This window comes from Takifugu flavidus, chromosome 14 (genome assembly GCF_003711565.1).
Source record: "Takifugu flavidus isolate HTHZ2018 chromosome 14, ASM371156v2, whole genome shotgun sequence".
NCBI classification, from domain to species: Eukaryota; Metazoa; Chordata; class Actinopteri; order Tetraodontiformes; family Tetraodontidae; genus Takifugu; species Takifugu flavidus.
In genome coordinates, this window is record NC_079533.1 from 2,685,384 (window position 1) to 2,708,720 (window position 23,337).

The following is a 23,337-nucleotide window of genomic DNA, read 5'->3' on the forward strand; positions in this document are numbered from 1 at the left end:
TAACGGCTGAAATGTTTGGCAGACGTGACGGCCGGGCAGTTTTTCACTGAGCTGTGAAAGAGCTGCTGATAGAATGTCACCTTGTCGCCGTGGCAACAAACTATGCATTTTAGAGCCAAAACAGTCTCTTTTTTTTTTGCTTTTCTAAATTATTCTCGTTCTATAGAAGGGTGGAGGCGCAGGCGTTCCATCACACTGGGGGGGCTAGGGGGGCAAAGTGGGCCCGCTGATATCGTAATGTGGCCTTGGCCTCTTACCGCTCCCTCAGAGAGGATTTAGCCAGAGGGAAAGGATCATGGGGGGGGGGGCGCGATGACGACCCACATGAGAGGTCAGCTACCTCACCAATAGCCCTCCACTGCTCGAACATGACCCCCCATCGTGGGCTCATGCTCAACCCTACGGGAGGGGGCTCGGCTTGAAGACACGACTGAACTTTGTCCAGGCTTAGAAAAGGCAGCGGCTGCACTGATCAAAGAAAAGCTGCGCAACAGACGTGCGCGGGTGGTCAGCAGGGCCGAGAGCTCACACTGACGTTTGAGGGAGAAGGAGCACTTCTGCTCCGTGTGAGGGTCCGACTAAAGTCCGGCTGGGGGAGATAAAGCCCGAGGATTTCGGACAATGTGAAGGAAATAAAGGAATGAAAAAAACCCTGTGCTTTTTAATGCAGCCGAGTTTTAATCTTTAAATGTTTGAATGGTTGGATCTCAGTGATAGCGTTTTATTAATGTAACCCCTTTAGTCACATGATCTGGTGTAGATGTTTTCATCATGTCAGTAGGGTGGTTTCACCCCCCCCCCACGAGCTGCCGCGCCACCTGCATTATTTCTCTGCCGCTAACCATCATTTGCTCCTCGTCAGGGTTCCAAGAGGCAGAAAAACATTCTTGGGGAGATCTCTAGGGCACCACAGGGGACACAGCAGTCCCTCATCCACCCACCACGAGGGCAGAACAGACTCTCCAGACACGTTTCAGAGTGCCGGAGGAAAGCAGATTACCTACTGCTATGAGCCTGAAAATGAATCTCATTCAACTGAGCCCTGGTCACCTCTCTGCTGGCCGATCATTGGTGACGATCTGGGTCTTCACCTGGAAGCAAATCTGACTGTTTCATTCATGGATCCTCCAGAAAAGTTGTCAGGATCAATCAGCCGTCCGCCGAATGTTCCGACAGCACTTTTGTTTGCTTTTTGCTGCCAAGGCAACGTGATGTATGAGACTCATACTGTGCCGACAAGCAGCTACAAATTTGTTTGGCTAGTCAACTGGTGGGAGGGTGGGTAGTGAGGATAAGAAGGAGGTGGGGGACAGACATAGTGAAGCAGTTCAGAGGGTTGGGGGGGAGCCCTCTGTAGCCATTTTGGCCCTATGGATGCTGACAATAGTCAAAAGAAATCATTTACATCCGACCATGAGAAATTTATGTGACAATTGTGCTTTTTAAAATGGTTGAGTGCAGAGAGAATCAAAAGAGGGAGAGGGCCCAAAAATCAAGATCTCGAATGGAGATAAGCTTTGAAGCAGAACGCAGATGAAAAGTCATTATGGGCCTCATCAGTCCTAAATAAATCCTTAACATCAACAGCAAAACCCTTTGAGACCCGTGTAAAATGTTAGATCTGAGTGATGTCATCACGTCACATGGTTAAAAGTCTAATAAGTGACTCTTAAAATGGCCAGAAAAGAAAGGACTCATCAAACAATCCTGGATTTTTTTATATAGGAAAATTGTAGGGATTAGTTGTTCTTGGTTCCTCCCTCACTGCCAATCTTTGTAAATGTCGTATCACGTTCCCTTCAACGGAACATCTTCAAATAAATCCCCTGTGGCTGAATAAGAACCGATCAAACGTTGGAGAGCTACGGTCAAAGGTTACGATCTCATCCACGTTCGTCTTTTCTTTCATGAACATCTAAAAAGTAACTGTCTTGATGCAGGAAACCACTAAAATCACAGCGCTTCCCCTCTACTTGAACTGTCGGGTGGTTGTTCTTTTCATTTTCACATTAAAATAAGTGAAATCACTGATCCTTTATGAATTCCAGGGAAAAATATCTGCTCATTGACCAACGATCCGCTCTGCCTCTTTGAGTAATGAAACCTATCTGACAGTAGTGAACAACCATCTCCGTGATTCCACCCCCCCGTTTTCTCCATCCTCCCTCGGTCGGAGCCTGGTCCCTCCCTCCCCTCCCATCCCATGCAGAATGAATGGCACAGATGTTATTGGATAGGACAGTACCCCCAGTCCCCTTCCCCTCACTAATCGCCCAGCATGAGGTCTCAAACTTGTTTTCTGATGATTGTTTCTACCCAGAAGAGAACTTCTCCCTTGTTGGGGGGCTCAAGCACACCCAAAGAGGAGGGTGATGGGGAGAAAAAGAGGAGGGTAGACTTGCAGATAGCCTTGTTGCAACAAGATAAACACCACATATGGTTAACTCTTTGCTCCCTAGTACAGGTTCCATGGTGAAGCGTGACAGCAGGAGAGGGTGAGTCCGCTGAGGCGATGAAGGTTGACGTGCTGCAGTAGAGCTTCGGGTCGTGGTGGCTGAAGATGAGGGTTGGAGTGTGGCTCCTCTGGGTGTCCTGGCTCTTCATTTGGCCTGAGAGATCTAGCTGCAAAGAGATCCACCCTGCTGGGAAGGAACTTCATCAGAGGTCAAAAAGCCAGGCTAGAGAGCGCGCCCGGCACAAACACCAGCAGCTGTATCACAGGAACGCATCGCACCGGCGAAAAGGTGAGCCAACGGTGTGTAGTCATAAAACCCACCAAGCCACAAGATTCACAGGAACTGGTGGAATAATCTGATAGTATCAGCACCTTTATGCTTTGGGTCTGATGGATCTTGGGGTTATAGGCAGACAGGGATGACCACAACACTGTTGATACGTCTGTCAAATACACTAATCTTTATTGGTAATATTATCAAAATGATTGGATCATATATTTATTATTATGCTGTAGAATTTCCCTTTATTTAACCCGTGGCCCCCATTTATAATTTTCAAAAATATCCTGCATTTGAGCGCTCATGTATAAAGTTTATCTGAATACATGGAAATGTGCTTTTTCTTTCAATACCTGTGGCCCAAATCATAGTTTTAATGATGAGTAGTTCTCTAAATGATATGAAAGGAATTCATTTTGTCAAGTCAACATATATATTCAATTTCTTCAGCAAAAGTGAATAAAGATAGAATAAAGAAACAAACTTGGCGATTTTAGATCCATATGATCAACAGCTGTAAAGCACTTTTTACATCAGAAAATTGTTACTATTTATGAATTATGAGGCATTATTTTCTCATCCTGTCTTGATGTTTGGATCAATATTATCATCAGTGTTGTGTTTATATATTATGTATTCAACTCAGAATCTGATTATTAGAAGGCAAATGTGGTTAACCTGAAAGAACATTATGCTTTAAAGGGACTGTTTGGTTTAAACCAGCTTAAATGTCTTCTGTTGACTCTGTTTATAGCTTCTTTTACCAAACACACTTTTTACTCTGAAGTCACTTTTTTTATCACATTCTTTGGTGGCCACTTTTCCTTTTTTTTTCCTAACCGTGCCCCTCCCTCAATTCCCGTTGCAATGCCTCGGCTGACCTCTGGTCTGTAGTGTGAAAGAAGCTCCTTCCCTCTGAATGTCTCGGCCCGGCAGCATTCCCATGGGCTCCGTTTAGCTGGGAATCATTCTTCATCCTCTCTAAAGCTTTTGTTTGAGGCTGAAAGCTGACCGATGCCCGGGCCATCAGGCCCGGCGTGTAGGATCAATAAAAACATCCATCAGTGTAGACTTCTCTTTTCTGAACCTCACAATGAAGAGCTCAGCAGACAATACTCCATTTATGTCAGCCTTTAACCAACTGCGAGTTCACTTAATTCTGCCTCATGTTTGCTGTGATGGAGTTTGGAAACTTGTCTCCCGTCGCTGAAAGCCCCCCCCCACACACACACACACTTGTGGCAGTCAATGAAAACATTTGAGTAACTTTGCTCCATGCCACTATAGATGTATTGTGTTCTAACCATTCAAATGTGTTCTTTAATATAGAGTGAATAGTTACTGCCATTACTATTATCTTGTTTAGCTGCAGTTGTTTTGCCTATTGTACAAATATTCAAATATAATATACAGAACTGCGTGTTGGCCTTCAGACAGTACCTTTGGAATCTGTAGACGCATAGCTTCCTCCCATTCTTTTGTAAGGCTCCTTCCTGTCTCCAGCTGCAAAATAGGACAGCAGCATTTATCACATTCCTTTCATTGTTTGTTTTTACCGAATGGAAAAATATGAATAGATCAATTTAGATCAGTTTAATCAATTTATTTGTTGTCAAGAGCATTACTGCGATAAGGGAAGAGCATAATTTGGTATAGGCATTGGGGTAGAAAAATAACATATAAGTATTTCTGAACTTTTACGTTAAATTTTGTCCGTGTAATTTAAATGCATTAAACGACAATAACTGACAAAATGCGTCGTTTTTAATGCCTATTTCACATGTCGGTCTTTTATTTTGAAAAACCCGCCCACCGGAAGCTGGCTGTGTTTCGATCACATCGTGAAGTATCACTCTGACACAAATCTTGGCACGAAAATTAAAAATGGACCGTCTGTAAATTCTGTAAAGTCTCTTTGGGTAGTTCTGTTAAGCGTCGTTGTTAACATAATTAGTAATTGTTAATTAGCCACGCTGACCTCGCCGTTAATGATGAAGAGTGCTTTTCTATTCATATTCTCTGGGATTGGAACTCTCCTGTCAGGTAAAGAACTGAGTTTCCGTATTAATTTGTAAAGTTATGCTTCTATAACTCCGCAGTTCCGGACATCCTGGAAGATCTAACGTTACCATCGTTTATATTTAAGTTTAACTACACTAATTATTTGTTAAGTGTATTATTTCAATATAAGCATTCTTTACATTTGGATTTCAAATCATATGATATTTCAGCGATGACCCTATAATGGGGCTGAGTCTTGGCTTCCCACAGTTTTCAGCAATTCTGGGAAATATAGTTAAAGTTCTGCTGCTCCTCCTAATACTCAGGTAGAAAACAATGATCATTTCACCAAGAGGTTTTATCCATGTATCTATGTAATGATATCATACAAATTGTTACAATAATATCCAAGATATTGCAACGTGTGTTGAGGTATTGTTTCCAATACTTATTTAAAGTATCTCAGATATTTGGGAACTCGTTTCATTTTGTCAGTGTTGCTCTGATGCTTCCACTCGTTTCCAACCATTATTGTTTGCTGGGATTTGACGATATTTCCTGGAAAAGTGACTGAATCAACTGTTCACGTCACCTTTGAGGTGGCATCAAACATTTGAACGGCTTATCACAGGATGTCATGTGAAAATCTTCTTTTTTCTCCCCAGATTTGTCTTTCTGTGTCATGTTTTTGTCTCTTTTTAAAGCAGGCAACATGTGGATCTATGCGCTTCCTTTGCGTACGAGTGGCAGAATTAATTAATTACCACCCCGATTTTTCTGCCTTTTTCCAAATCAATCCAAATCGACGAGAACGTCGGCACGAGAAGCGTCATTGTTGTGTAGCGGATGTGATGTGTTCGGGTCAGCCTTTGTTGGGGCGGAGAGCCTTGAGCTTCAGGAAGCCGATCGGTCTGCCGTTTCCTTCAGCATGGCCATCCAACTGCAGCGGAAGTCCAAACAATGGCATTCCACTCTTGCTGGATGCAAACACACAGTATTTGTTGGATGCAGGACTTCAAGATGTTTGTTGTGACCATTTCGATAGATGCGAAAACACCTACACAACACATAGAGCCGAAGATGGGCTCCGGGTTTTTCCTTCCTTCCTTTTTTGAGATTCTCTCTCTGTGTTTCCAGTTCCCAGACTCGGTGCGGAGGAGATCGCGCCCAGCATCGTCCATCACCCCTCGGATGTGGTCGTAAAACCAGGGAACCCTGCGCAGCTGTCCTGCAGGGCAGAAGGCAGCCCTCAGGTCAGCCTCGAGTGGCTCCAGAATGGCCAGCCTCTGCAGATGTCAAAGGCTGATGGACAGATGCAGCCCATAATGTTGCCAGAGGGCAGTCTCTTTTTCCTTAGTGTGGGAGAAGGTCCGAGAGGTCCGTCACACGAGGGCGTTTACGCCTGCGTCGCACGCAACGCCGTTGGAATGGCAATCAGCCGTAATGCATCGCTGCGCATCGCAGGTACGCTGAGGTCAATGCAGATCGCGGTGACGTGTCACAGCTCCCGACCACCTGGCGTGTGTGGTGACTTTGCACCAATGTCAGGGGTTTTCTGGGAAGAGTATATTTCTCCAGTTACCTTCTGACTCGTATGGGAAACCAGGGGTGGGCAAACATTTTGATTCGTGGGCCACAATGGGTTCTAACATTTGACAAAGGGGCCGGACCAGGAGCAGATGGATGGATGGAGTGCTTTGGTAACCTCACCTCATTGGAGAAAAAATACACATCTTGGGATATGGAGAAAACATGTGCTTTAATTTCAAATGAAAATGAAGAGAAGCATTACAACAAAATATCTGACTTTGGAATGAGTTTTAAAACACTTAAAATCAAATGAATAAAATGTGCCTTTTTAAAAAAAATTAATAACCATTTCTATTTTAAAGCACTGAAAGTTCTGTTATCCTTCAGGATATCACCATCACTCTCCTCCTGACTGTGTTTTTTCTAGTGGGAAAACACCAGAATTGCAGTGAAAATATAACGTAACACAATATAACAAGGTTTATTCATTTAATTTTTCAAGTTTGGCGGGCCGAATTAAAACGTTTAACGGGCCGCGTGTGGCCCCCAGGCCGTAGTTTGCCCATGCCTGGCTTAAACTCTTCCTCTAGTTTGGTGTAATTGAGTGTAATACAGCCGGCGTGCGTTTAAAGCTTCATCCTCATCAGATGGGGCGTTTAGGGTCCGTTTTAAGTGTTGTTTTTCATAACTAACTGGATAATTCTGTTTATTAATCGTGCTTGAGCTAAGGCCAGATGTTCTCATAGTGCTACAGGAGGAGTTCCATGTGCAACCCAGCGACGTGGAAGTGGCAGAGGGAGAGGTGGCCGTCTTGAACTGCGGCCCACCCACAGGACGTCCTGAACCTAACGTCCTCTGGAAGAAAGACGGCGTGCCCGTCAACATTACCGATCCCCATTTCACTGTAAGTACACGTGGATCTAAATCAAACAGGGTACTGATTCTACTCATTATTTTAGTGTGAACGTAAAGTAGCTATAAAAGGTTTGTGGGTTTGTAAAGTGGAGAAAACAAATGACAATGAGTGTTTTCGCTCCAGCCAGTCATGATTACACTCCATCTTTCTGACTGCTGCAGGTGCTGAGTGGGAAGCTGATTGTGGCTCCAGCAGAGAAACAGAACTCTGGTTCTTATGTCTGTGTGGCCACGAACACTGTGGGTGTGCGAGAGAGCAGGGCGGCGCGCCTCTCTGTGCTGGGTGAGACTGTCGCTGTGATAATATCCCCATAAGTAAAGTGGATTTCTGCTGGAATGGCCAGCAACATGAAAGGAGCGTTTACAATCACTGGCCACTTTATTAGGTCCACCTGACTTAACAAGTGACTGCTAATAAACAAATAAAAACCTTATTGAAAAGTATGACACAAAGAATTAAGGCAGTTCTGAAGGCAAAAGTGGGTCCAACCTTTTCTGTCCCGTACTTGACAGTTACTGATTATTTCCCAAGTGTATTGATTATTCAATTATACTTTTAATTTGATTGAATTTTAATCACCTGTATGTGTATCAATGGTCGTGACCTAAGAGGCCCAGGAACCTCTCCTCTATAGCTGCTCTTCTCTTCTACTGTAGCCAAACCTACACTGCTGCTGAAGCCTGAAAATGTGTCTGTGAAACTGGGGGAATCTGCTCAGTTCTACTGTCAAGCTAAAGGTGACCCCCCTCCTACTGTGGTCTGGAGCCGAGAACAGGGGCCTTTGCCCAATGGCAGGTAGGTTCATAATACCAACTCACTCTCTTCCTTTTAAACTGTCCAGTAAAAGAGTTTGATGTGTACTTTGAAAGTTAACTTCATTTATGACTGTGTGTGTGTGTGTGTGTGTGTGTGTGTAGGTATCTTGTAAACCCAAACCAGACTCTGCAGATCCATTATGTGACAGCGCAGGATGCTGGACTGTACACGTGTACAGCTGCTAATGATGTGGGCATGGTCACCGCCAGTGCACAGCTGTTGGTCGAAGGTGAGAAAAATACTATTTTAAAAAGTATTTAACTGGAATATCATTGGATTGCACCTGTTGTGTTATGTTACACACAAGGTTATTCAGTGTTCTAGCTTGTAAAATATCTCTGTAAGATTGTAAATGATGTAAATTACAAATGCTAGAAGAGAACGTGTTGTGCCTCCAGAAGCTCCCAGCACTAAACAGAAAGATCTTCACAAAGAGCTTTCAGCCCTCCGGGTGGATTTAGAGAACATCACCATCGCTGCTCCCGGTTCGAACTTTTCCCAGGTCCAGTGGAAGGTATGAGCAAACCAATTTACGATGTACAGAGCAATCGGAGTCCTTTCTGACTGTTGTGGGTTTCCCATGTTCCCAGCTCCAGGCTCTCCCCACCCAGCCTCACTACCTGGATGGCTTTGAGGTTCTCTATCGCTCTCTGCTGCCTGCCAGCTCAGACTGGGCAGCAAAGAAGGTGACGATGCCCAGTTTTCAGTGTCAGCTGGGGCCCCTAAAGAGAGGTTTCAAGTACGAGTTCAAAGTTCGTCCTTATGGGAGCAACTTGTACGGGAGAGAGAGCAACACTCAGCACCTCAGGGTACCAGAAACAGGTGATCAAAGTCTGTCTGTGTCCTTTAGTTTGCATTTTCTATGGATGAATCCATATTTAAAAGTTAGAAATAACACCAAACTAACCCTTCATGCAGTGCCCAGTGCCTCTCCACAGACTGTGTCCATCAGTGTGAGCCGTCAACAGAATAACACCATCCATCTCAGCTGGGAGCCCCCTCCCCTTGACACCCACAATGGCATTTTACAGGGCTACCAGGTAATCCATATTTCATCATGTCTTGTTGTCAAAATCTGGTGTTTTAAAGCAACATGCTAAGAAAAACAATCATAGATGTACTGAATTGCTATTATCTATGCAATTATTATTATTATCTATCTATTAAAAATTACAAATGAGCTTTTAAACAAATAACTCCACTATTTTTATAATGCAATCAGTGCAACTTGTTATGCTAACATTGTAGCTAATGGAATGGAGGGAGAGCTGAGCTCAGAGGTATGAAAATGAGCAGAACCTAAGAAATATGAGCTTTAAATACCATCTCAACACTAAGCATGTGCTGTTTCAGTTGTGGTCCGACACCTGGCTAAATGTATACATCTATCGTTGGACTTAAAACAAGTCGATCATTTAAAAATCATCCTATACTTTACTTTGAAAAGATTTGCTATATTTTAAACATTTTAAACAAATCCACCTCACTGATTCGTATTTCCTGCTTCAGGTGTGGTGTGTGGAGTCTGAAGAGGAGCGGTACCAGAACTGGACAGTCAACAGCAGCCAACAAAAACTGGACATCTCTGCTTTAAAACCCGGGAAGCAGTACTGGATAACCGTCGCAGCAGTGAACGGAGCTGGGGTGGGAACGCCGAGCGATCCACACGGATTTCTAATCAGTGAGCTATTAAACCTTTCCTCTATGAGTCCTGTGATGTCACCATATGTCACTGAAGTGTGTGTTTTGTCTTCAGACCCACAGAAGACCGGTTCATCTCACTCAGACCTCTCCTGGGGTCTGACTCTGCTTCAGGACCCGCTATTGATTGGCGGTATTGGCGCCCTCTTGTGGTGCACTTTAATGATAGCAGCTGTCTGTCTGTTCAGGCGCCATGGCAAGACAGGGCGCCTCCTCCCAAGACATGGAAGGTCAAAAGGTGGGCCTTAATACAACTCTTAATACAACCCTTATTTACTGATCGTCGATCTTATATCTTTGATTTTCTTCCCCCTTGACCATAGGATTAAGCAAGCTCGTAGGTGAGGACCTCATCATAAAACACAGGTAATGTGAAGTTTACATTTTAGGATTTAGCAGATTTTTTGTCCAACGTGACCTGCAGTGAAGTGACTCTCCAGGGAACGTACGAGTTGTCGTGTGCTGTGATGTTTTTGCTGTTGTTAGCAGACAGAATATCTTTCAAAGTCTAATATTCGATTCAGATAACCACAGTTAGAATTATAAGTTCTTATTTCCGGAAAGTCTGAAGACATTCTGGCATCCCACCTGCACAACAGTGTAGACTTAGTGCTGCCGTCATGTGTACAGCATAAAATCAGGGTTTGAGCTGTGCAAAACACCCTTCAATAGGAAATTACATACTTCAGATGATACATTTAGAGGGGAGACGTGTAGTGGGACATTTAGATTAGAAGGCCTGGATATGACCCACCTGCACGCCTACATGGGGCTGCTCATTTTGGCAGGAGTGTACAGGTCAAAGGGTAAAGCCCCCACAAGCATTACACTGCACTTGTTTCTGACCTCATTCTTTGGGCACATCATGTTGCTGAACCTAGAGGTGACCAACTGCAGCCACCACAGGCTGGTACAGCAGACACCAGGCGGGATGGGTGCCGCTCTGATGTGTCCGTCCCTCCAGAACAGGGTAAATCTGGACTCATGAGAACACATTCTCCAGAGTCTAGGCTTTGTTCTGCCCAGCAAATTGAAGCTCTTTTACCCTCACTGATCAGTGGTTTTCTTTTCAGTCCCGCTTCCTCGCGTTCCCTTTGACTTGTTTGTGTGGAAATGCTCTTCCTTTCACTATTAAACACAGCTCTGAGTTTTACTGTTGACTTTCTACAAGTTTATTTCATAAAATATTTATGAAGACGTTTCGAGATGATGGTTTCCCGCATCCTTTTAGGTTGTTATAACTGGACAGGTGGACAGTTTTTAACCCATTTTTCGTAGTTTCTGCAGTCTCCTTAGACCTTATTCTGATCTTATGCATTTCTTTTTGGCCAGGAAATGTGTGTATACTTATGTTATAAAAAGATGAGTACTTAGAAATATAATAAAAGTCCAAAATATATATTTTTTTCTAGGTCAGTGATCTGCATATCACTTGATAGCATGGGCGGGTGGGGGTGCATTAGATCATGTAGATTCAAGTACAAATACCTCACTAAAACAACAAATGCTCTAAATAGAGATACTCCTTTCACAGGATGGCAGCTCCCGACTCACCTTGGATGTCTGGAGGCTGGAGACCTGCCCTCAATCCAAAATATCAGGATTTATGGGCTCATGGTTACAGTCACCCAGGACTCCGGAGCACTAGTGAGTAATATTCACAGTTGTTTGTTACATTTACAGAGGATATTTGTCTCTAAAAGCTCTCCTTGATAGACATAATGACTCAATTATTAATATAATTGACCACGGAAGACTTAACAGATCCCATTAGACTCGGGTTTATTAGTCACCACGACTTTTATTTGTTCTTTTTCATAAATCGCTTTTAGTGTATTATTCCTCTTCCTTTAGGTCTCCCTGTTTCAACCTGTAAGGATCCCAGCTGCCGAGACTCCGCGGTTCCCGTGGTGACGGACAGCTGTGGGGTTTACGGGACCTTTTATATGGACCTGATGGGCAACCGCCTCAAGACCTTCAACAGTCCCGGTCGCTGTGCTAAAATGCCACACAGGCTACCCCAACAGCTAGGAAGCGAGACCATCCAGATATTCGCCAAACCCATTGCCAAGAGTTTCGGCAGCCAGGAGGCATTGCCATGGAAACAGGCCATACGCCCTCAGCCCAGGATGGGTGTGCTAAGAGAGTCGTGGGAGAAGGGCCACAACAAACAGGGTGAAAACCTCATGATTGCCTCCACTTTCAAAACATTTTTAAACTAAAAGTTTTGCTTTAGTCTTAAATTCGTAAAATATTTGGAATAATAACTTCACCATTATGGTTAATAGTGCCACGTTCAATATCCATGTGATGGTTTATCTGCAGAGCTGCATGCGGTCAACAGCGTCCCCATCTTGCCAACCCGGACCCCCCCTTGTTCTGGTATCTGTAACCAGAGACTAAGTCATATACCACCAGGTACGCTCAGTGCTATTAAAAATACCTTTTTTGCTTTTAAAGTTAAATACATTGGTTTTTAAAGGTGCTGCTATTTCACTGTATAGACAACACCATCATAACTGCGAGTTATTGCTGATTCCGACATGCGTCTTTGTGCAGGAGGACACTCGGACTGCGCTAAAGTGTCCCCTCGACTGCTGCACTACTCTGCATCGTTACACCTGTTGGACATGTTGCCCCCGCCGCCACCACCTCCAGCACCCATAGACTCGCCCAGCCTCTCCACTGATGAAGGGTGAGGCTCACTCACCATTTCAGGTCCAGTTGACAAGTGGAGATTCATGTCACTAAATGAGCGTACGAGAGGCGATAAAGTAGAGTCACTTCGCTCCATAAATAGCTCCATAAATGTGAAATGCTTAAATACTTATAATGCTGCCACCTGAAATATACTCCTTGTGGTTCTAATGACACACACACGCTTGGTCGAGCTGAGGTTTGCGGTTAAATGATGACGGCTTCCTTCAGCTTTAATGGTAAACAGTAACATGAAAGCCTAGTTCCTGTCATGATGTGGTCTCCTCCGAGCTTGATTGATCCAAAATCACGTCCATTTCCTTCCTCTCATTGTGCTATTTTCCTGTTTAAAAGGCTGACATATGAAGACCAAAGCGGTTGCCTTTGCAGACATACGTGTCTGGATTTAAGAGCACAGGAAGCAGGGCTGCATTCTGTTTCCTAACTCAGGAACATCGTGCCAAATTCCATATATAGACCGAAGACAGATGAGCTCCCACATCCAACTCAGGAAATGAGAAACCACCGAACCAATCCCCAAGTGTCCCGAGCACAACGATTTGATTTGATTCTGCTTAGACGTCATGTTCTTCACCTCCTCTTCTTCTTGAAAACATAAACATGAACAACATAATCATACAATTGGCCCTTTGCGTGTATTTTTTTTCCCTATTCCGAAATATTAGAACGCAATCATCCAGCAAACCTGTCTGTTGGGAACTGGGCTGAGAAGCGGAGGGTTCTGGGTTCGAGTCTCAAAACATGGAAGGTGTTCAGGTAGTACGGGAAGATGCCAGAACACCTTCAGAGCAGTGCTGAGGTACCCTTGAGCAAGGTACCGAACCCACAAATACTCACATCGGGCCCTGGGACTCCTCCGGGGAGGGACCTGCCTTCGCCCATCGTGTCCCCCCTCTCCGTGACCCCGAAGAAGACAAATACAATCAGCCAGCGAACCTGTTCTGCTCATAATGACAAAAACAGAAGGTCTTCGAGGATCAGCGGAGACTCAGCTTGGCTCGGTTCACAGATCCATGCGGTTTCAGCTAAAGTGCCCCTTTCCTCCTCAGCTCCAGTCGATCTACAAAGCTAACAGTGGACATGGGTTCTGTGCAGTCGGGCAACGCGGCATCGCCCCGCCGTGGACAAGCGTCAGGCAGCAGCTACAGCCAGATGTTGGCTCCATCAGCTCATCCAGCTGTGGATGACGCGCATGACGACAGGCTGACAGCAGCGGACGTCGGGCAGTATCTGGAGCTCAGTCCAAAACCGGAGAGGTGCAGGTAAAACCGAGTCACCCCTTAAATTTACAGTTGACGAGCTCATGAACGCCACCAGATGTTCTTCGTATGACCCTGTGACCTCCGTGTGTGTCAGCAGCGTCCTCCCTGAGGAACGTTCTTCTCTGTCCCAACACCTGGCCCCCTCTCTGGGCTACGTCGCCGCTCATCTGAGGAAGCTCCCTGCCTCTGATGAGCCTGAAGCCACCCCCGTTGATCTGAGACGCGCCCGCCTCCAGAGCACGCCGTCATCCTGCTACAGCGACTGGGACAGCTCGCTGTGGAGCACCTGGAGCTCCGTGATGGACGGCAACATGAACAGCGCGAGAACCAGCCTCATCAGCTCAGTGGACAGCTGCTACACCAGCGACAGCACCAACTTCAGCCGCTGGCTGGCTGCAGCAGCAGCAGGGAGCGTGAGTGGAGCCTCCCTGTCAGGTGAGCGGCTGCAGGCCCCCCCCCCCCCGCCCACTGTAGCCACCATTGAAAACGCTAACACTGATCCTAACCCCACATTTATTCTTGCACTTTTCACTATATTCACTCTGCACTTACTACTTAATGTTCTTCTCAAATTCGCAGGTAAGAAATTAAGTTGAATTTATTATTCAAGATGACTAATTAAAGAAAAGCATAAGAAAAAAAAGGACAACACTGATGAACTATACTGGGTTTATTAGCATCGCTTTAATAAATGCAAGGTAGAAATAATACCAGGGGGAAAAAAGTAGAAAAAAACTTATTTGTTACACTAAAAATGTCTTATTATTCAAATCTATAATCTTTTTCCTTGCTGATCTTTTGAAAGGACTCTTAATCTTACTAAACCCCAGTAAAACCAGCTAAAACACACTGTAATAGAGGTCGCTTTTGTCATTACTGCGACTTTCCGCTAGATGGCGCCACCGGTTGGTGACTGTAGAAACGGAAGGATTTAAGTGTTGATGCTCGTGCGTTGGGAACACACGCTCTTAACAGAATTTACGGTGAATTACTGGAAATGCATCATCAGTCTGTCGCTGGCTGTTTGGACTGATGGTGCAAAATAACTCCTAATGGATCCTTGTGAATCACTCGTCCTTCAAAACATCAGCAGATTGAACGATGTTAACACTATTTTTTGTTTATTTATTGAAAAGTTTTTATCTTGCAATTATTCTCATTCCATTAATTATTGTAGTTTTGTATATTTATACTTGTAAGTATAATTATTTATCAATGCGTGGGTTATTATTTTAATAAAACGACTATAGAATGTCAGAATTTATCCCATGAAAACACAGACAGCAATATTTTGATTGCTATTTACAGCTATATTGATTTTTTTGGTTTTTACTTGGACTTGAGCTAAAAACTCCTTCTGTGTTCAGACTTCTCGCCTCCAGCTTCCCCCCTCAGCATCCTGTATCCGTCACTCCGGTCAGAGGGCGACCTGTTCGGGGAGCAAGAGCGCGTTCCTGTGTGGGACTGGAACGTGGCCTGGATGGAGGAGATGGAGGCCAAGGTCAGAGCGCACCACCCTGTGCGCCACAGCAGAAGCTTTGACGTTTAAAGACCTCGGAAAGATCTGACGGGATCGGCGGAGCCGCAGGAGGAGAAGAGGAAGACGTGACGCCGCTGCGCTTTGCGCCATCTTTACGTGGAGTTCCTGGAACCTCCATCAAGTCTGCAGCATGTCTGGTTTTGCTTTTCCTCAGACCGCCTCGGGGCGGTCCGACAACCGTTTGCATCCTTCAAATGACTTCCAGTGACTCTCTAATGTTTTCCCTCCCTCTCATTAAGGAAGAGGATAACGAGCCCTGGAGATGTTCTCGAACAGTCGGCTCTCCTCACAGCTCAAGCTGATCCTCTGTTTGCTCCAGGACCTTGTTTACTTCTGTTTAAATATATATCACACGTGTTATTTAAAGACTCTTCCACACATTCCACATGAATTTCTGTTTCTTCTGATTTCTTTTACATGTTGGAGATTCTTTCATATTTTAAGCCTGTTTAAATTGCCTTAGGCAAAATAACCCTTTAGTCTGAAATAACAAATATAGAGAAATGTTTCTGTTGAAATCGATTAATAAGTGCTGCTTTTTGCGGCATTCAAGTGTTGAATGAAAGCTTAGCTTATCGTGCTTAACCGCTAAAGACGTTTTAATGAAATCTTTGTTCTCTTTGTGGAATAAATGTGAGCAGAATCCAGTTTTAAAGGACTTCAGACGTGTCCTCCTCTCCTGGCGGGTATGTTGGAAAGGGAGTTGATCCGTTCAGCCAGGGTGTACGTTTGCTGTCAGACGCCTGTGTGCGTGTGTGTGTGTGTGTGTGTGTGTGTGTGTGTGTGTTTGGATCACAGCGGAGCAGAGGAAGTGAAGGCTCGGCATTCTTCTGTGCAGCCTGTGGGCAGATTGTTATTGACCACAGCTGCTCCTAATAGCTGTGCAGAGCAGGAAGGTGATGTTTGACAACTCATCTGTTCTACTACATTAACGGCCATGCAAACAACGCTGCTTCATCTGATAATGACTAGTAATTACAGCCCATCAGACGCACTAATTAAACCCTAATCTGTGGTTGTGCACCCACACCGGTTGAAGGTACTCTTATTGCTTGGTGTTCCAGTGCAGGCTCTCTGTAGAGATATTGGGCCAAAAAATCTAATATGTTTCCCTCAAAGACTTTATTTTGGCGTGCAGCAGCGCACTTCAGCATTGTTTTTCAAGGTAATCCCTGTCTCACATCAGAACTGTTCAGGTCAACCTTCTTAGCGCTGCTAAAACGCGCTCTTTTGGTTTTTAGCCCCGCCCAGGTGGAGAATTACGCAAGTATTCCGAACCCAAACTCGGCCATTAATGACAGAGGAACCAACTTTAAGGTCGCAAAAGCCACGGCCCATGAGAGAAGTTGAAGGTTTTTCTTTTTTTGGGGGGTTAAGATTAAATTTGGAGATAAATCTGCCTGCTTGGTTTGAAGTTTTTAGATAAAACAGCAGCGGCTTCACATTCAAGCAAAATAAAAGCATCAAGAACCAAGAAAAATATACGAGTTTCAAGCGGTTAAAGCCATATATCATCCTCACAATCTGTGAGCAACTGGATTATTTCTGTGTGTGTGTGTGTGTGTGTGTGTGTGTGTGTGTGTGTGTGTGTGCGCATCCCGAACTGCCAAAGGGATTATCCTTCATCTGTCTGTTCACTAAAGGCCATATGTTTCTACAATGAATAGTTCAGCTCCAGTAAGCAGCACACTTGACCACACACACACACACGACTGTATGTTTACAGTAATAATTTATATGCACACACACGCGCACATTTGCTGCTCCTGGGATTTGTGCAGAACAGAGTTTGGTGCATGCCAGAATACCAGCTTTAAATCTATAGCATGTCAGCAGACCGATGACATATAATAAACATGCCGAATACAGACACACACACACACGTATGATGGATAATTGCTTCTCTGGGGGCTTACATTAATACAGTAGAACCAGAAAAGTTGATATTTAACATGCAGCTTAGCTTCAGTAATTTCCTCTCAGCAGATTTAAAGACGGTGTTTACATCACTGGCGGTTTGTAAACCAAGCAGGCCTCTCAATCCCATAATCAACGCTGTTCTTTATACGAGATGGAGGCATTTGATTGGTCAGAGTAAGGAAATTTGCAGCTGTGAAAGGGTGTCACAGAATCAAAGCAAATAAAATGAAAAATGGTAAAATAGTAATAGTAAAATAACAAAGTGCTGAGATGACAGTCAAAAGAAGAGTTTAGTCTTGTCCTATTTAGCCTTTATCACAACAGCTTTAACCAGCTCATTTCTCTGTCCAAATACTTCTCTGTATCACCAAAACCAGCTGATGTAGCTTCCCTGTCCCAGTAAAACCAGTCAATGTCCCTTCCTCTGGTCCTAAACTGCTGCAGCTCCTCCGTGACCACGTTAGCATGGTGGTGAACTTGCGTGACCTGTTAAACGCGCATCATCACGCTGCGTTTCACAGTCAGGCTCACTGGACGCTGCAGCAAATTAGTGAATGATTGAGGTCCTTGTCCCGATTAACTTTACAAAGGTTCCTGTTTACCATATCCCATCAAGGCTTTGCTGACAAGTGTTGTAGTAAAACCATAAATGCTAATACTACCTAAAATAACCCCAAAATCAGTTTCACAAATGGCTATTTTAAGTGTATATTTAATTAAGCAAGCTGGAGTAAGGACGCGTGCTGAGGGGAGCTGGTCAGTCGTGCTGATCTGATTATGCACAGGTGGCTCACATTGATTGACAGCTCACAGAGATGTGTTGTGGCATACAGACTTGCTAATCACTCTATTGACAGGGAATCAATACTTCCCAAATGGGCCTTCATTTCCAATGCATCTGGTCACGGCGAGAGCCCGACTCCTGCATGTTAACGGGTTCACTGGGGCTGCAGCTCATGAAGAATGCTCACCGCCCCACCGCTCCGGCAAGACTGTTGTGACTCAGCACATCCTTAAGTTTGCGAGAATATGGCTCGGGCTCAGTGTGGGTCACCTGACCTTCCCTGCTGCCGTAGACGCAGCATCGATTCTGTAGATCTTTAAAAGCGACCACTCATTTAGTCCTGGGAGTTTCGCCCTGTCAGATGGCTGTTGGCCCGGCCGAGGGGGAGTAAAAGGCCAGAAGGGGTGGGTGGAGAAGGAAGACAAAGTGTTTTAACCTCACCTTTTCAAGCTCCGGCAGCTGCAAAACACGTCCCCTTATTTGATGCTAGTAATTTATGTGAAGGGTAGCCAAAATAACCCTAAAACAAAGCTTATTTTACTCTAGATGATGGCATTATTAAGTGATGGTAGTTTATTCCTCAGATATCCTGACTCCTGAGAGTTTAACAAATCCCAGATGGAACATTTGTCTCGGGTCACATATAAGAACTGTCCTGGTTTATCGTGACCGACGCCAAACATGTTTAGTTTCACCGGTGGAGATCCTGAAGCAGAGCAGGGATCCTGCTCAGGTGAGGAGGAGTTTGGATTTTGTTGTTTTTAATACTTTTAATTTAATACTCAAACATTCTACACAGCATCTCTGTGTTTCTTCTCTTTGGATCAGAGAGAAACAGAAAGAAACGTTGTCTTGAAATACAAAGAGAGGCTAGCCTGCGGCTAACGTTGGTGGTTTCATAAAGGACAGAGGAGCATTTTAAATTTAGAGGGGTAAAAGCTGCAGTTTGGGGGGGTTGGAAGTTTGTGGATCATCTACATGTTGAACGCTGTATCTCTTTGTCGTGCACCGTCTGCGTGCGGTGACCCTGCTGCTAGCACAATAGCTTCATTTCAGGCCGTCTGTCTGTGGAGCCAAGCCGGACGCATCCATCTCTGCTGTCACGGGAACATTAACATGGAAATTGGTGTGTTGCTGTTCAGAATAAGGAAATAAGGCTTTAAATGATGCCGTCTCTGTTCCTGGTCTCTTCAGACCCAATGGGCGTTTCCCCGTCCGATGCAGGCTAATGAATGGATGAGATGATTTACGAGCGAGGCGGAGGGCTGAGATGGGAAGGCTGGGGGCGGTGGGTCACGCCGTAGAAGGTCAGTAACGTAAATCTTCTGATCGTCTCTGTTGTCCTTTGGTCTGGGTAATGTGGCATCTGCGGGTCACATCAGGAGCGCTTTACCAAAAATCCAAAAGAGGCCCTGGAAGTCACTTGCTTCTCACCTCGAGTTAATACAGCCGCAGATCTGAGGATTTCGTCCGCTTGTAAAATACGATCCAATTTCTTTTCAACTAAAGTGAGATTGAATCCAGTCGTCGTTGGTTATCTATTTATCCGTCAACACAAAGTGGATCCTGATCACAGATCCTTCTCTCTCCCCCTCCACATCACGTCCTTGTTATGCAACGAGAATTGCCACCCCTGCCCGTCGCCTCTCACCATCGGCAACTCCAGAGTGGTAGAGAGTCCAACCCCTCTCGAGAAGACTGGTTCCAGAGCCCTTACGTGCGTCGAGGTGAGGCCGACTATATCAAGTCGGAACTTCTCAACCTCGCGCACCAGCTCAGGCTCCTTTCCCACCAGAGAGGGGACATGGAATATCCCTAGAGCCAGTTTATGCAGCCGGAGATCAGACCGCCAAGGTCCCTGCCTTCGGCCGCTACCCAACACACAATACACCCGACCCCCTTGGCCCCTCCTGCAGGTGGTGAGCCCACGGGAAGGGGGTCCCATGTTGCCTCTTCGGGCTGTGGCTCCATGGGCAGAGGTCCGGCCACCAGGCGCTCGCTAACGTGCCCCACCCCCAGGCCTGGCTCCAGGAGAGGGCCCCGGTGACCCGCATCCGGGCAAGGGAAACGTAGGACCGATGTTGATTTCCATCATTAGGGGGTCCTGGGCTACGCTTTGTCTGATCCCTCACCAAGGACCTGTTTGCCATGGGTGGCCCTACCAGGGGCATAAAGCCCCAGACAACAGAGCTCCTGGGATCATTGGGACACGCAAACCCCTCCACCACGATGAGGTGGTAGCCCAGGAGGAGTATCTATTTATCCATCAACACAAAGTGGATCCTGATCCCAGATCCTTCTCTCTCCCCCTCCACATCACGTCCTTGTTATGCTTTCGCAGCTCCGCTCCACCGTGTCTGTCGGCGCCTCAACGTCTGATCTGCAGTTTCATCACCCAGAGCAGGCAGAAGAAACACACCTCTTCATATGTGTGTGTGTGTGTGTGTGAGATAGAGCTCGCACTCTGCATACATCTGTAGAAACCTGCAGACTGACGGGCCTGTTGCTCTCAGCATGGAGAGAACAATTTCATGCTCCCGGGTGCGTGCAGAGCTCGCCCGGGTGCACGGGACTGTGAAGCTGGGGAAAGAATGGCCGATGGGGGATTAAGGAGCAAACAGAAGCTCAGCGATAAGCCAGGTTTTTATTTATTTCTTTAGAAATCACTGGAAGGTGTCATGAGAAAGTTGGAGGCTTTCAAAGCTTTTTAGAAGTTTGAGCTCCTGCAGATTTCATGACAGACAACTGCTTTTTTTGCTATTCACATGCCAATCTCTGCGCGTAACGACCCTCCTCTGAGCTTCCCTAGACAGGAAACGGCTTCCACGCCACAGAGGGGCCGACCTTTAACCTTTTCAGGAGTCTAAACTTCATGTTTTACTCCATTTTTACTCCAACCCTAACCCCGGCCATCAGCACCTATCTGAAAATACATTTTGCGGTTTTCACAAGACAAATATGAAAAGATTTCCCCCCCTTTCCCATCAGGTCATTCCTTATCTTGATTTGCTGATTGAACATTTTTTAAATTGGCAAACATACCGGAGAGAGGTAATGTTTCTACATTAAATGTCTCAGGAACCTGGTTTCATCTGATTAAAGGAGGCTTAACCTTTGTAAGATAACGATGTCTCTCATTACGAGCACCTTGTCATCAACATCTTGCATCACGAGGAGCTCCGCGGAGCACCAACGCTATCGTGGCGGCGATCAGAAGGCTGAATAATCGCCGAATGTGGCTTCAAATGAAAGAAGCAGAGGCGTGAATCAGCATCAAATGTGTTTTAATGTACATTTACAAAACGACAAGAGTACAAAAGTCAGTCCACAGACAGTTTTTTTTCTTTCTTTTTTGTTTTTAAGGAGTATATGCAAATTTCGATCTCACAACTGCAGCAAACGGTCCCTCAGACGCGAGCGGAGGGGAGCTGGAGGGCGTACAATCACACTTCTAACTTATTCCTCCACAGACGCTTTAAAACAAAAAACAGGGAAACATTCTTGCCGACGCCACGCGCGCACGGATCTCCGCTCCTTTTGGCTTTTTCTGACCCTCCTCCCCCTCAACCAACAAACACACTTTGTGCTTCATATTGTCTGTTGTTTTGCCGTCACGACAGCAGAGTGCAACAGCAGTTTAGGCTTTTTACCCCCCCAGAAAGTGTACATTATGACAAAAGGTTGGCACATTCAAGAAGACATGAGCTTTTTATAATAACAGACTTAATTTACATGTTATTTTTTTGTTCAAGTCCTCATAAATACAATATACGTCTCTTTCCCTGTATCCAGAGCCCACAAAAGAACAGTACAGACAGGTATTTACAGATCCGGATAGATAACTCATAAATAATTAGAGCGATATGGGAAACAGGACGAGGAGTTTGTTTCACAGTAGCATCAGCGGTTCGGAGCTCCTGACTCTAAATCCCCCCCACCCCAGGTCCAGATCTTTGTGTCCATGCTGGAGAGATGAGGTCCAGATCTTTGTGTCCATGCTGGAGAGATGAGGTCCAGATCTTTGTGTCCATGCTGGAGAGATGGAAGGTGATGAAGCAGCGACGGCCGCTCACGCTCTTATCTCATTTCCTGAGGGAAGAGCAACATTTAGCATCATTAATTATGCTTTTTTTGAGTCAGGACTTTCCTCTTCTGCTTTACTTGGTTATATTTTCAAGAAATCTGGGTCCTATTTATGCTTCATCCGCCATAATTTTACCCTGTTCCACACCAGCTTACGATTAACAACGCCTCCACATGATTTTCCAAATAACATATACAGGAATTCTATACTATAAAAGAAAGACAAGTATCCAATCGTGTTTTAATGTGAGTGCACATCTGTCAGATTGATGCGTGTCATCATTCATGTTCCAGGGTGGATTTCCGCTGGAGTGATTTGGCTGCGGAGCAACTTTCATGAATATGCATGTTAGCTTCAGCGAGCGTTCCTCCGAGCACGCAGGCATATGTCAGACAGCGCAAATGCTACGTGAGCTCTACCTGATTTGAAAAAAAAAAGCCCCATTTCAGCGACGTTGCGTATGAAAATAAGGCGTCCGCTGCAACAAGTGTGACCTAAAACACAAGACAATCGCCGATCCGGCTGAAATCCGTCCGTCAAAATGGTGTGGGATGAATATTTTTATAAAAATAAAAGTAGATCTATAAGAAACAGAGGCTGCGATGCTGTGGGTGTTCATGAGAAAATCCAGGAAACATCTAAACTCGCAGATTCGGATCAGGAATGGACGCGTCTTCATTCCCAGCAGCGTTCGCCTTTACCATCCCTGTCTTGTTTACAAATGAGCCTCCAGTATCAAGTTGATCTAACCCCCCCTCTGCCGAGCACCCACAGGTCAAAGGTGATAGATAAGCAGTCAGACACACCACAGGAGGAATGGGTAATCCAACCCCGGCTTCCTGCGGAAACACCTCCGATTTTATTGCAGATCCAGAGGTCGTCTTTTCATGTCGGAAGCAAGGCGTGAAAAGGCCACTGTGGGTCAGTGGGTGGGGGTGAGGCCAAGCCCGACACACAAGGCAGGCTCTGTGAGTCCGTGGTGACAGGAAAAAGGGCATTTCTCTACCACATTCCCATGTCAAAGATCGGAACGGGAGAAAGAGCTGCCGCACCACTTTCCTACACTCTTCCGGCTCAGCCGTGCATTCAGCACCAGAGACTATTGAAACTGAAACTGAAAGTCCAGTTACACTTACACCACATTAGCACAAAGCGTTGCTTTGTCTTTAAATATTAATTAAGTATTCGGGAAGAAATGGCAGCTACTATCCAAACAGGGCAGTCTGCAGTTAAACCAAACTGAGCAAAACAAGTACAGGACTGATATTTTTAGATCGTTATAAGCTGACTGCAGCTTTTTCTGGCCTTTATTTATTCACAGATGAAACCT

General features: G+C 45.3%; 2 protein-coding genes across 7 annotated transcripts in view; one reads left to right on the forward strand and one right to left on the reverse strand.

The window, feature by feature from the left end:
• Positions 1-2,395: 2,395 nt before the first annotated feature.
• robo4 (roundabout, axon guidance receptor, homolog 4 (Drosophila)) lies at positions 2,396-15,874 on the forward strand. 4 transcript variants are annotated; one of them, XM_057054958.1, is made up of 19 exons: positions 2,396-2,744; positions 5,874-6,200; positions 7,013-7,170; positions 7,344-7,464; positions 7,839-7,977; positions 8,100-8,227; positions 8,400-8,512; positions 8,589-8,820; positions 8,917-9,038; positions 9,508-9,679; positions 9,755-9,937; positions 10,023-10,065; positions 11,234-11,346; positions 11,554-11,874; positions 12,025-12,117; positions 12,259-12,394; positions 13,467-13,679; positions 13,774-14,114; positions 15,047-15,874. In XM_057054958.1, exons 1-19 carry the CDS (start codon positions 2,561-2,563, stop codon positions 15,226-15,228), a joined length of 3,321 nt encoding a protein of 1,106 aa, XP_056910938.1. In that variant the 5' UTR covers positions 2,396-2,560; the 3' UTR covers positions 15,229-15,874. The 4 variants fall into 4 exon arrangements, with proteins under 4 accessions (XP_056910938.1, XP_056910935.1, XP_056910936.1 ...); XM_057054955.1 differs by having other exon boundaries at positions 2,400-2,744; positions 8,397-8,512; XM_057054956.1 differs by having other exon boundaries at positions 2,403-2,744; positions 8,397-8,512; positions 13,777-14,114.
• A 5,316-nt stretch (positions 15,875-21,190) lies between these two features.
• Positions 21,191-23,337, reverse strand: part of robo3 (roundabout, axon guidance receptor, homolog 3 (Drosophila)) — a 55,781-nt gene continuing 53,634 nt past the window's right edge. For all 3 annotated transcript variants that reach the window (XM_057054393.1, XM_057054391.1, XM_057054392.1), the window contains exon 27: positions 21,191-22,012. In XM_057054393.1, the coding sequence (XP_056910373.1) occupies positions 21,993-22,012 (20 nt within the window). In that variant the 3' untranslated portion in view covers positions 21,191-21,992. The remainder of the gene's footprint in view (positions 22,013-23,337) is intronic.

What these genes read in the sequence shown, in the direction of transcription:
- robo4 (XM_057054955.1), top strand. Translation starts at nt 2,561, where the DNA reads ATGAGGGTTGGAGTGTGGCTCCTCTGGGTGTCCTGGCTCTTCATTTGG. An exon ending in TTACCGATCCCCATTTCACT is followed by an intron (nt 7,171 to 7,343) that starts GTAAGTACACGT and finishes TGACTGCTGCAG; the next exon opens with GTGCTGAGTGGGAAGCTGAT. An exon ending in CCTCAGGGTACCAGAAACAG is followed by an intron (nt 8,821 to 8,916) that starts GTGATCAAAGTC and finishes CCCTTCATGCAG; the next exon opens with TGCCCAGTGCCTCTCCACAG.